The sequence below is a fragment of the Suricata suricatta genome, chromosome 11 (assembly GCF_006229205.1).
Source record: "Suricata suricatta isolate VVHF042 chromosome 11, meerkat_22Aug2017_6uvM2_HiC, whole genome shotgun sequence".
In the NCBI taxonomy this organism is placed as follows: domain Eukaryota; kingdom Metazoa; phylum Chordata; class Mammalia; order Carnivora; family Herpestidae; genus Suricata; species Suricata suricatta.
In genome coordinates this window covers 10,391,058-10,404,219 of record NC_043710.1, presented here as the reverse complement: position 1 = coordinate 10,404,219, position 13,162 = coordinate 10,391,058, and the positions used below count along the sequence as shown (strand labels likewise).

Sequence of the window (13,162 nt, the reverse complement as noted above, 5' to 3'; positions counted from 1 at the left end):
TTCATAGAAACAGAGAGTAGAGTTGTGGCTGCCAGGGATTGGGGTAGGAAGGGAGAAGTTGCTCAGTGGGTATAGAGTTTCAGTTTTGTAACAAGAACAGTCTATGTGCTGTAGCACATGTATGTAAATATGTTAAACAGTGCTGAAACTGTACTTAAAAAGGGTTACTATAGTAACCTTTATGTTGTATTTTTTTTTTACCATAATTAAAAATGAAAAAAAATTGTTGGAAAATGGTTAGGGAACCAGATTCAGGAAAACACTGCCATTGCCTAGCCTTAAAAAAAAAAAAAAATCACAGCTGTTTCCAGTAAATTAAGATGTGGTTGCTGCTGTCCGTGGTAGGAAGTTGCAGAAAGTCCCACCAGTGGCCATACAGCTCTCCTAAAACACTGAGGCAAGTGACCGATAGGAAAACCAATGCTGCCATTACACCTCATGCTTGTTGAAACATGCATCCACATCTCTTCCTGCTATTTTAGAAAAAAGGACATAACTTACATCTCTCTTTCCTCTACCAGATCTTATTGTAGCACGTATCATTGGCAGAGTGTAAATTGCCTCTAGAGCACTAGCCAAGGGATCTGGGAAGTACTGAGCCCAGTATTCCAGGCCCTTTTACACCATGTGAGATATGGAATGAGAAGACCACCCCTGGTTTCCACTAAAAACTCCAACATACATATTCTAGATAACTTTACTAAATGCTTGATGATGACTTATATGCATATTCCCTTTCCTGTGTGGGTTAATTTATATTTTCTACCAGGAAGAGGGAAATTTAGGGTGGAACAGGATGCCAGGATGGAAGGAGATGTCTGTTGCCAGAGATGACTCTCCATTACTAACTCTGAGGGTTGTGTTATGTGTGGAAGTGAGAACTGGAAGCTATAGGTTCAAGAGAGTCTTTCTCCCATGTGTCTGTGAAAATATTCAACCATGGTGATGGCTCTAGAGTACTGTGCATAATGTGTGGCCCAAGCTTTGCATCTTGGAGGGTAGATTCACTCACTAAATATACAATCTTTCCTTGTGGTTATTGTGACATAAATGTGCCCAGTGATGGCACTGAAGATAATTCCATTTCCTGTGTGGGGTAAGGGGACCATCATAGATTATTCCAGAAAGAGGAACCTCTTTGAAAAACAACATTATCTTTCTTGCCCCTCTTCTCTTTCCTTTCCCAGTCATAATGTGATAAGATATGTAATCTCTTTTGACAACTATGTGCTCTTTGGTGTTGGACTTCTTTTACTGAGCAATCTTATATTGATGGCCATCTGTGTTTTTCCATGTACATAGTAGCATTCCATTGTATGGATTTACCACAATTTGTTGATCAATTTGCCTATTGATGGGCCTTTGGACTGTGTCCAGGTTTGGCCTATGACAAAGAAAGCTATTATGGTTTTTTAAAATGCTTTTTATTTATTTTTGAGAGAGAGAGAGGAGAGAGAGACAGTGTAATCAGGGGAGGGTCAGAGAGAGAGGGGGACACAGAATCTGAAGCAGGCTCCAGGCTCCGAGCTAGCAGTCAGCACAGAGCCTGATGTGGGGCTCGAACCCACGAACCGTGAGATCATGACCTGAGCCGAAGCTGGACATTTAACTGACTTAGCCATCCAGGCGCCCCAAAGAAAGCTATTATGAATATTCATGTTTAAGACTTTATATGGACACAAGCTTTATTTTCCCTTAAGGAAATACCTAGCAGTGGAAAGGCTCAGTCCTAGGAAAGATGTTTTATATTTAAGAAACTGCCAAGTTGTATTATCAGAGACCCAGTGAAAAATGAGACTCAGAATGAAGATATGGTCATGAAAATGCCCCCAAAACTTGAATGTCCAGGTTTCTCTGACAAAGGCTTTCTTACTTGCTAGAAAAAAATCTCTCCCTTGCTCTTATTGTTGAACTTGGAGAACTGCAAGCATGATCCACTTTAAAAAATACAAATTGGAATTCAAATTAAAAACATCTGTTCTTGGAAAGGTGTTGATGTAGAATAAAAAGATAAGTAAAGGCTGGGAGTAAAGAGTTTTAAATCATATTTCAGATAAAGGTCTTGCATGTAGAATATAAAAAGGCCTGTCACCACTCAATAACCAGAAAACAAGCAATTCAGTTTAAAAGGAGGCAGAAGGTGTGAATAGACACTTGACCAAATAAACAAACAATGATTACTTCACATCTATTAGCATGGTAAAATGAAAAAGACTGGCCATACCAAGTGCTGGCATCATTGTGGGGAAACTGGAATGTAAAATGATGCAATCACTTTGGAAACTACTGTCTCTCTCCTGTAGCACCCTGAATTTTGAGACTTCATGATTGGGCATATGGAAGAGATCAGAAAAGAGAAAGATAAGAGTATCAAGGGGCATGAAAGGGACGTAGTTGGAAAATCACACCTGTTTCCAGTAAATTAAGATGTGGTTGCTGCTGTCCATGGTAGGAAGTTGCAGAAATCCCCACCTGTGGCCACACAGCTCCCCTAAAATGGAGGTCCCTGGAAATACAGTAAAAGACTTATTAAAGACATATATCTGGTACCCTTTGCAGTTGTATTATCCTTAAAATTTAAAAGTTGTGCTTGGTTTTTTTTACACAGTCTGCTCTATGGCTGAAGAATATCTGTATTTATAAGTGATTTAAGGGAAACCTTGTGACTTCTATAGTGTGCATTGGCTTGATATTTAACTGACCTAAGAATTTTATTTATTTTCCTCAAGGTTTCTAATGCAGTTTATATCACCAGCCAAGACCACAATCCTTATCATTAGCATCCTCCCGTGTTGTTCAAGGCACTAAAAGTGGTGAACTCAAAGCTTTCTCTTCTACACGGACCTCATTCCTACCTCCTACAGGCTGGAGCCTCAGTAGTGACGTTACAGCATGCTAGAGACCATCACTATAAATGGAGTCTATGATTATCTGATTGTGTAGACACTTACTTCCAAAATCTGATAGACGTTTTTCCTAAAGCTACTCTTGATCCTATTCTACTCACTTCCTCTAAAAGCAGCAAGGATTTGCTGAGTGCAGATGGTTTATTGGATGGTCAGCTCAGAAAGTTGTGAGAAGGAGTGGGGAGAGTAGACAGGAAGGGAGAAGGAAAGCCAAAACAAGATGGTTAAATCCACCATTTTGGGCAATTGGGATTCAATGGCCCAAGTACCTTCCGAAAAGCGTGTAAGACACCTCCCAGAAGTGTCAGCTGAAAGCACAGGAGGCTGAAACATTTAGCCATCTTTTTGGGAGTGTACACAAAGATTTAGCCTTTACTGTGTTAATCTTGTTCAATTTATATATCTTGCAAATATTAACTCCAAGTTGATGGCCTTTATTTTTCATCTGCATGGTTCTTTTTTAGGTACTAAATACTGTTTTTTAAAAAAACTTTATTTACTTATTTTAAGAGAGAGTGCGTGCATGCATGTATGGGGGAGGTGTAGAGGGAGCGAGGCAGACAGAGAATCACAAGCAAATTCTGCACTGGCAGTATGGAGCCTGATGTGGGGCTCAAACCCACCAACCATGAGATCATGATCTGAGCTAAAACCAAGAGTCAGATGCTTAACTGACTGAGCCACCCAAGTTCACCCAAAATATAGAATTTAAATAAATATAAATATATAATCTATAATTTATCTATCTGTAGCTATCTCTCTAAATATAACATCCTCAATGATCTCCTCACATTTAAAACAAAAACTAAGAAAAATACCACTGATATTCAATTCATTTAAGGACATTAAGGAAACCAAAAGTTAGAGAGGCTTTATTATTACCTCGGTTACAGACCTAGTTCTTGGTGTAGCATGAGTCTATACCACTCTATTTATATATCAATATCAATATAAAATTATACTTATATATTTATATTGTACAAAAGACATACATTTTATATGTTAATATATTTATAATTAGTAATGCATTATTAATATTATTGAGCAATGGGGGGCAGAGAGAGGGAGACACAGAATCTGAAGCAGACTTCAGGCTCTGAGCTGTCAGCATAGAGCCTGATGTAGGGCTCAAACCCACAAACTGTGAGATCATGACCTGAGCTGAAGTCAGAAGCTTAACCAACTGAGCCACCCAGGTGCCCCAATATCATAATTTATATTGATATCTCTATGATATATTTATATATTTATGACAGTAATCTTACAATCTTCTTCCCCCCCTTTCCCAATTCCTGATGTTATTCACCAAATTCAGGCTGTGCATCTGGTAGTGGGAGTGGGTGGGCAAGGAGATGAAAATGGTGGGTGGTAAGCTGTAAGACTGAGAGGATTTGAGTTCATGGAAGCAAAATAGCATATTTTCACATCCTGGGACACTAGAGAGAATTTAGCTTATCTACTGCCTGATTTTCTAAGTACCTCCTTGCAATGACAATTGAAATTGTTTGGGATTCTTCTGCACAGCTGATTTGTCTATTCTCTCCATTTATTTATTTATTTATTGATTGATTCAAGCCCTTATCTATACCAGTATGGATATTTATTCCATATGTTGGATTCTAATCCAGTACTACTTTATTTTGCTTGCTTCTTAAAATGTTCCACCTTTGAACATTATAAACTCTCTCAATTGGCTCGTCTTTCCCTTTGGCATCCCATTATGATGCTTCTTTAAGAAAATTTTTTTTACATGTATCTATTTTTGAGAGACAGAGCATGAGCAGAGGGGTAGAGAGAGAGGGAGATATAGAATTTGAGCTTTTGTCTGTTCATATCCTAACAGAATACCCCCCCTTTCACAGACTTTCAGATCCAGTGAAAAATGTAAAGAGCAGAGCATAGAAAATCAATGTGGGAAGAATATAATTTTTATTTAATGTAGAAAATATAGGATCAGTAAAAAGCCAAACATTTTGGGTCTGATTTCTACCTCTTGATCTTCTGGAGCAATTGGTTCAATTAAAAAAATAAATCAAGTAATTAGCAGGCCATAAAATAAATGGAATATTCTTCCTGATTTTGCAGGCCAACTGACGGGACTCAGGGCTGTGGGTAAATTTATGAAAAAACCCATCCCAGAAGACCAGGGTAAACTATCATATGTTATATCTCAAGCAAATTTATAATCATAATCATAATCAACCAATAGAGGTAGTGGTTGAAGAGTGTTACCAAGAGAAAAGGGCTCTCAAAAAAAATGATTGGTACTTTTTATCAGTATACTCAGTTGTAGTGGTTAGTGATTTTTCTCCTGATGTTTGTTAACAAAAATGCTCATTTGTACAAATTCAAGTTTATTCTTAGCTGCTGTTTGGCTCTTGGGATTTGGCTCTGACTTGGGACAAATCAGAATCACTTGTCCTCCTGTGACTGAGGTTGTTCTCTGAAAAGCCTTAAACACGGTACTTAAGAAAATAGACTGGGAGTGCAATCAAGATCTAAGAGCAAGTTCTGTTGTTCATCCGTGGCCTCACTACCTCATGCAAGAACGAGTTTATCCGTTGCAGTTTCCTTGCAGCTGTCCTGTGCTGGGTTGGGTAGGATGACCCACAGGAAATAATGGTGACTACACAGAGCTGAAGGCGATTGCCCAATTACTCTTCAGACCGGATCAGACTCCTCGGTGGAAATGGTGTTGAAGAACCGTGCTCTGGAGGAGCTCTCACTTCCCACTTGGTGCAGTTCTAGAGGGATGCAAAGGTAGGAAGAGCCAATTTTCTATTCTCAGCTTCCAGAGAGAGTTCTGGGTTGAGTGAGTAACGGGTCATATGTAGGAACATGGTCAAAAGCCTCTAGTACAGACTGAGGTGTGAATGAACTTAGGGACAAGTTAGCCTGCTTCTGGCCTGGCTTTCAAAGGATAAGCTTCTTAATCTATGTGGGAGTTCAGGCTGTGGAGTTTTGCCTCCTTCAACATCTACTTCAAAGGGAAAACATCAAGCTACTTTCAGAATAAATGGAATTTGAGCCAGAGAAATTGAAGGAAGAGAAAAGGAAAACGTGGCTGACTGAAGGTCAGGTAGAAGAGAGTCCTCCTTTCCTGGTAAAGGGCTCTGTTGTTTATATTCATGTGCAAAAGGCAGTTCAACACACTCTGGCTTCTCCCCGCTACCCTCCAACCTGATCTGAGAGGGAAACTATGAGAGTTGATCCTCTAAGGAAACTTTTCTGGTCCATTCTTTATTCTCTGTCTTGTGAAAGAAATATTACTCTTTCTGAGGTCATGATCTCACAGTTTGTGAGTTTGAGCCCCACATCAGGCTCTGCATTGATGGTGCTTAGCCTGCTTGGGATTCTGTCCCTCCTTCTCTTCTGCTTTCTTTCTTTCTCTCTCTCTCTCTCTCTCTCTCTCTCTCTCTCTCTCTCTCTCTCTCTCTCTCTCTCAAAATAAATCAATAAACTTAAAGAAAAATTAAAAAGCTATTTTTCTTTCTTGAGACACATAGGTCATATCCTAGCATGTTTTGACATTGCCCTGTATTTATGGGACTTAAACACACACAAAAATGACCTGGGAGCTGATGTCATCTAAATTCACAAGTTTAAGTTTTGTTTCAGGATGGTTTTGCTTAGACCTGGATCTTGATCTCTGAGCAGAAGATTGTCAAAACTCTGTCAGTTATCCTTTTTCTCGACAGAGGTAGTGAAGTTACTGCTCAAATCTACTTATAATTCTCTGTGTACCTGTGGGAGGATATTCAGGAATGATCAATTTTTTTTCTTTAAGACTAAAGAATGAGACAGAAACTGGGAAATATAAACAAACTACAGTAATTACAGGTCACATTAGAATTAGGGCAGAGCATATCAGGCAGCACACACAAGGGCACATCAGTGATTTATTGCAGCAGTAATGGTGCATAACAAACAATTCCCTGAAACTTAATGGTTTAATGCAATAAACATGCATATTGTTGACAAGTCTGCACAAAGCTGTGCATAGTTCTAAAATCCTTTGGGATCATGGATATGAATGAGGGTCAATAATTGCCATCTGGTTGGGGATGACTTCAGCCAACATGAATGTTACAGCCTCTCTCATTTTCAGTGTATTTTATCCTCAAGCAAGGTGGCTCAGCTATGTTTTCTTAGCCGTGGCATGAACTCAAGAGCCTGTGCTTTTGAAACATTTGCTGATATCTCCTTGGCCAAAGTGAGTCACAAGGTTGAAATCAGAATTAAGAGGAGAAGGAAATATATTCCACCTTTTAATGGAAGCAGCAGTTACATGGCATTTGTATGAATGCAGGGAAGGGTAAAGAATAAGGGCTATTGATGCAACAAATCTATTTAAGGGGAGTATACAACAACTAAAGGGACCTCCGAAAACCGTGTTGATTGTGTCTGGCTCGTCAGAACTTTTTGTAAATCATCACTATGCTTGTGGTATAGGGGAACATTAGCAAAAGGCTGATGTGCTAGGGACAATGAATTCTCATTTGGTTCAAACACAAACATTTGGTTCACTGACATTGAAAAGGTAATATAATCTCTTTAAAACTAAATTTTATTACATGGAAAATGAAGGTTCTCATTCTATGTAGTTTCTATTCACACACACTTCTAAATTCATGATATAAATTAAACATTTATTTTCTTTTACTGTATTGTAGGCTTCCAAGTGATGGGAATTGCATATGTTTTATTCATTGCTATGTCCGTCACTAACAAAACCTGTAACAGGGTCTCACACATTGTAGACATTTCATCAATATTTGCTGACTAAACAAAAAATACACATAGCACTTACAGGACTCTATAACGATTGATTCACTTTCCAGCAGCCATTTTTTTCCTAGAAGGTATAAATGTAAGTATTCGGCATGCATATCTGTCATATTAAAATTTAACAATAGTATTAATGCTAATTATTTAGAATATACCAGTTCTGGGCATCTGGGTGGCTCAGCTGGTTAAGCATCTGATTTCGGCTCATGTCCAGATCTCATGGGTCATGAGTTCAAGTCCTGTGACAGCTCTGTGCTGACATTTCGGGGCTTGGAGCTTGCTTCAGATTCTATGTCTTCCTCTCTTTGCCCCTCCCCCACTCGTACTCTGTCTCTCTCTCAAAAATAAATAAATTTTAGAATATACCAGTTCTAATTTTATATGTGCAAATCTGTTGAAATCATATGCACATATAAATCTTTTGAAATCATATGGATATATGACAAGCAACAGGAAGTGGGTACCACAAGCACATCCTTTTTATAGTTTTAAAACCTAGGGCATGGAGATGGTTAAAAAAAAAAAAAAAGACTTGCCCAAGTTTACACAGTATGTGACTGAAATGATAACTTAGTTTAACTTACCATCATACCAAACTTGTCTCATGATACCATTTTTCCAAAGGCCATTTTTCATGTCTGGAATAAAGGGGTTGGAGAGTAGATCTGTTCTCTTAAAATATTTACATTTCACAGCACTAAAGACTATGTTGATACACCAAGAGGAGCAACTGGGTGGTTTGGCCCAAACCCTCTCAAGAAAGACATCATCCAAGAAGACCAAACAAACAACCTCAAGATCTTCTTGAAGGGGGAGCCCCAAATACTGGGGGTGAGTGAGCTTGACCTCCAAGCATAGTATTTGGGGGAAATAGCCAGAGAGGAGAACAGTTATCCCCTGTGACTCCTGAAGTGTGATTAGCTGTGTCATAAACTGACCTTGCTAGTGGCAGGAAATAGATTTTTTAAAAATTAGAGATCTAGAATCTGAAAGGAAAATTGTGTTTCTCTAGTGAAAGGAGGAAAAGCAGGTTACCATAAAACCTTTAGCTTTTTAATTATGTTTATTTACTTTTGAGAGAGATACCGTAAGTGGCAGAGAGAGCAGGCTCTGAGTTCTTAGAACTTAGGACAGTGAGATCATGACCTGAGCCGAAGTCGGATGCTTAACCGAGTAAGCCACTAGGCACTGCACCATAAAACCTTTCTAAACAGTCTTGAACTTGAGAAAAGGCCATGGATTTCTAGGGGTTTCATTCTGAGAACCCTTTCAAAATCAAGGGATGGGAAATAGCTCTGTGTAAAGACCACAAAATCATTTTCCTATAAGCCTGTATGCTTCATACTCTGAGCATATCTTCTTTTTCACTCCCCAGGTGGCTCAGATCCTTATTGGTGTGATGAAAGTGTGTCTATTTGCTCTAATTCTGTGTTTTCATTCTCCTGGCATTTACTACTACTGGTGTCATCCTTTAACCATGGTCTCAGGATATCCTATATGGGGATCCTTATTTGTGAGTATGTTGGGACATATCAACTTCCTCAGCGGTAAAATCCTACAAATATTCCTTCCAGCCTTCCCTTTCACAAACCAATGATGTGATCTTGGATTTTACTTTAGAGCCAAGTATGTGGCTTCAAGACTTTGGGGTTCTGGTGGCCCCTAGGATAGGTGGAAAGACAAGTGCAGGCTCATCAGACTGAGTGCATTCTTCCACTTTCAGTTCTTCTTTTCTGGAGCTGTGTCTATTGCAGCTGGAAGAAAAATGACATTGAACCTGGTAAGTATTCCCCTAGGTCCAGAAGCAACAAGAAAAATCAGAAGTGTTCTATTTCAAGGCAAAAGAAATGATCTCTGGCTCTATGGGGGTCATGGCAAATTCTTCCATGAGAAAACTGAGATTTGACTTACCTTTCTTTTTTCTTTTTTCTTTCTTTTTCTTTCTTTCTTTTTTTCTTTTTCTTTTTTCTTTTTTTTTTTTGCCCCTATCATCTGAAACTTCATCCCTGGGATTAATCTGTGAATATAGAATTCAACGTTTCAGCAATATTCCTCTTTCTTTCTTAAATTTAGGAAAGCCATTTGAGAATGTGGCTTCAACCCCTTCAAAATGAGTGAATGTTTTTGTGTCCTCCGAAGTGAGGAAGAAGAAGAAATAGAGATGTAGGGGACTGATCATTCTCTTCCAGATCAAAGGCAGCCTGGGAATGAACATGCTCAGTGCCGTTACAGGAATGATAGGGATACTCATGTTAATAGTAGAACTGAGTAATATGCTTGGAACAGAGAAGAGGTGTCTTATTCTTGTAAGTGTTTCTGAGCTGCTTTTATTTTCTGCAATTTATATTTATATTACGTAAATGTATAATAGTCTGTGATGACTGTCTCTCAGTTGATCCTGGCTCATCACCATAAGCCCTAAGATCTGGGACTTTGATCTCACAGGGAGAATTTTCAGCCCCTTGCTGCTAGGACCTACTAGAACTGTTACCTTTTTGTCTTGCATTCTTCTCCAAACACAACTGTGTTAGAGAATTGATCATTAGGACCTTTCTTTAGTCTTCAGGGTCAAGTTAAGATGGTGGTGGACCACTGCACTGGCTCAGCAGGCTCTGTATCATTTGCGGGTGGGTTGAGGAGAGTCAGAACACCACACCAAGATGCTCAGAGCCTATGGGGGTACGTGTATGTACAAGGAAAGGGCAATGATACCGCTTTCACAGACCTGGAGTTCTCTGCTCTTTAGATGAGAAAAAGGTATAAATTCATACAGGGATGAAAATAACTTGAAGTGGACAACAGAGAAAAAACTATGTGGACACATCTGATTTCATCTGAATTTCCTTGCACTTAATGAAGTTCCAGAAGAGAACTCCCTCTGCTATTTTAGAATTTGCTTTTCAGTTTTTCTATTTTGGTTTGTTATGAGAGGGAATGTACCTGTACAGGGGAGAAGGAGTCAGATTGGAATCAGAGAGTTCAGGGCTAGGGGAAGTATCTGTCTATTAATAATATTCCTTTCCTTTTCCTCTTCGCTCTCCTCATGGAATCTGCTCCTTTCTAGAGGATATTTGAGATTATGACATTAGTCCTCTCCCTACTGGAAGTCAGCATCGCTATCTCTATCTCTGTATTTGGGGGAAAGGTGACCTGCTTTGTCACCCAGGTAAGTGTTCAGGACCTGATGGAGGATGCAAGGTTGTCATGTTTTTGTTTCTCTCACTGTCTTTCTCCTCCTCTCTAGACCAATGAGAAAAATAAGGAAGAAGAGTGATGGAAAGATAGTTAGGTACATGAGTCCTTCCTGAGATTGAAGGAGACAGAAGAACACACAAATGGGGCTATGGTAGATATTTCCAGGAACCTCACAGGTCTTACAGAACATCGATTTTTCTCTAGTGAGGGGCGTAAGGCCCTGAAGGAGGGGACATTTAATTCTTAGGTCCTAGGATACAGAAAAGAGGTAGGGGTCATCAAGATAAATGCAAATCCCTCTAGGATGTGAATAATGATATATTTTATTCTCAATATCCATAGGTGGTGGTTATCCAGTCAACCAATGACAAGGTGTCTTCAGCAATAGACTCTCATGAACATGTTTACGAGGAGCTGGAGTTTGAATAGAATAAATTCCTGCCTTTGAAAATATTATCCATTGTGCATCTCTTCACCTTCCAAGAAGTGTTCTTATCTGTGCATGGGAGCATAGTTATTACAAAACCAAATAAATGCATTTTTCCCTCTATTGCTGCTGATTGTGATTTTGAGTCCCAATCTCCCACTTCATCCCATAGCCACTCAAATGACTGGGATGCAGTATCATTTCTCATGATAACTTGTAATGGAACTGTACCACACATACAGAAAACTGAATAGATCGTGGATATACTAACTGAACCAGCCAGGTGCCCCCAAATTTTAGGTGTATAGAAAGCAGACATCCTCTTGTAAGCAGCACCAGCAGAATCAATGAGTAAACATTACCAGGCTTTCAGAAAAATGGTGAATGCCCCTTCTCATTCACTAAGATCCCAGGGTAACTACAGTCTTGACTCTTACCACCAGTATGAGTTGTGTCTTTGAATTTTATAAAATGGAATCTTGTGATCTATATAGCTAAGTATGTACACTGGATACGGTTCCTTTCTTCTAGCATGTTTGTGAACTTCATTCATGCCATTGCCAGTGACAACACTTCACTCATACTGCTGCAAGATATTCTATTGTAAGACTTATAGAACAATCTATTATCTTTTGAAATATTGATGAATATTTCGGACACTTTTATTTTGGGTGAACAGAGCAGTGCATGCAAAATACATCTATACACTAGAATGTGCGTGTGTAAAATTCAGCTGGGTCTATGCATAGCAGTAGAATTGCTAGGTCATGTCCAAAACGCATACAATGTGTGCATGCCTTCTAGCAATGCCTCAGTTCTCATTATTACAAATCTTTACCTTGATATCAAGTGATTTTCATTTAAACCATTTTGAGGTAGTTGTATCACATGGTAATAGTTTTAATACTATTTATTTTTATAAGAGCTTAAATTTATTTTAAAAATTTGAGAAAATAATAGAGTTCCCATTCACTGAAATCATCTTATGTCTGTATAGAATGAACTAATATTGATAGATTATCATTAGCTAAAGCATCATTATTATTCAGATTTCTTTAGTTTTTAATTAGTGCCCTTTTCCTGTTCCCAGATCCCACCCAAGACACTAAACTACTTTTAGCTGTCATGTTTTCTTAGGCTCCTCTTGGCTGTGACTATTTCTGAGACTTTCCTTGTTTTTGATGACCTTGATTGTTTTGTGGAATACTGATCAGGTATTTTGTAGAATGTCCTTAACTGGAGCTTATCTGATATTTTTCTCATGATTAGACTAGTGTTTCGAGGTTTGGGGAGGAAGACCTCAGAAGTACAATATCATTCTTATCACATCCAATCAAAGATACATACTATCAACATGACTTACACTGTTGGCATTGGCTTTAATCACCTCACTGAGTACAGTTTTTCAGTTTTTTTTTCACTCTAAAGTTAGCTTTTCCTTGAATTTTTATACTGTACTTTTTGGAAGGAAATCAGTATACCGCCACTGTGTGCAGCCTGGACTCAAGGAGTCCAGATTTAAGATCGACTACTTTGAGTGTGGAGTAACCTACCTTATAAGTTATTTGATATTCTGCTCTGGGATTTTGTCTATTCTCCTACTTATTCACGCATTCAATTATTTGTATGAGTTCATGAATACTTATATATTCCTTGGGTTATAATCTAATACCACTTTATCTTATTGCTTAAATTATTTCTGTTTTGATCACTGGGAGATTGTTCAGTGGCTCCTGTGTCCCTTTGGTGGACCCTATCATTGTGTCTCATTATGAGCACTTTCTTCTTTTGTGATATGACCATGTTCTCAGACTCATCTTACAGCATTCTTGCCCAAGTCTTAGAA

At 38.7% G+C, this 13,162-nt stretch overlaps 1 protein-coding gene across 2 annotated transcripts; it reads left to right on the top strand.

The window, feature by feature from the left end:
- Positions 1-5,271: 5,271 nt before the first annotated feature.
- On the top strand, positions 5,272-11,439 carry LOC115271946 (membrane-spanning 4-domains subfamily A member 4A-like). 2 transcript variants are annotated; one of them, XM_029914924.1, is made up of 7 exons: positions 5,272-5,666; positions 8,390-8,525; positions 9,070-9,207; positions 9,418-9,474; positions 9,884-10,000; positions 10,759-10,860; positions 11,232-11,439. In XM_029914924.1, the coding sequence occupies exons 1-7, from the start codon at positions 5,596-5,598 to the stop codon at positions 11,316-11,318; spliced, it is 708 nt and encodes a 235-aa protein (XP_029770784.1). In that variant the 5' UTR covers positions 5,272-5,595; the 3' UTR covers positions 11,319-11,439. The 2 variants fall into 2 exon arrangements, with proteins under 2 accessions (XP_029770784.1, XP_029770785.1); XM_029914925.1 differs by lacking the exon at positions 9,884-10,000 and having other exon boundaries at positions 5,277-5,666.
- Positions 11,440-13,162: the final 1,723 nt, after the last annotated feature.

Coding starts and splice junctions, on each gene's coding strand:
- LOC115271946 (XM_029914924.1), top strand. CDS start 5,596: ATGGTGTTGAAGAACCGTGCTCTGGAGGAGCTCTCACTTCCCACTTGG. Junction 5,667..8,389: donor AGTTCTAGAGGGATGCAAAG/GTAGGAAGAGCC, acceptor TACATTTCACAG/CACTAAAGACTATGTTGATA. Junction 9,208..9,417: donor CTATATGGGGATCCTTATTT/GTGAGTATGTTG, acceptor TTCCACTTTCAG/TTCTTCTTTTCTGGAGCTGT.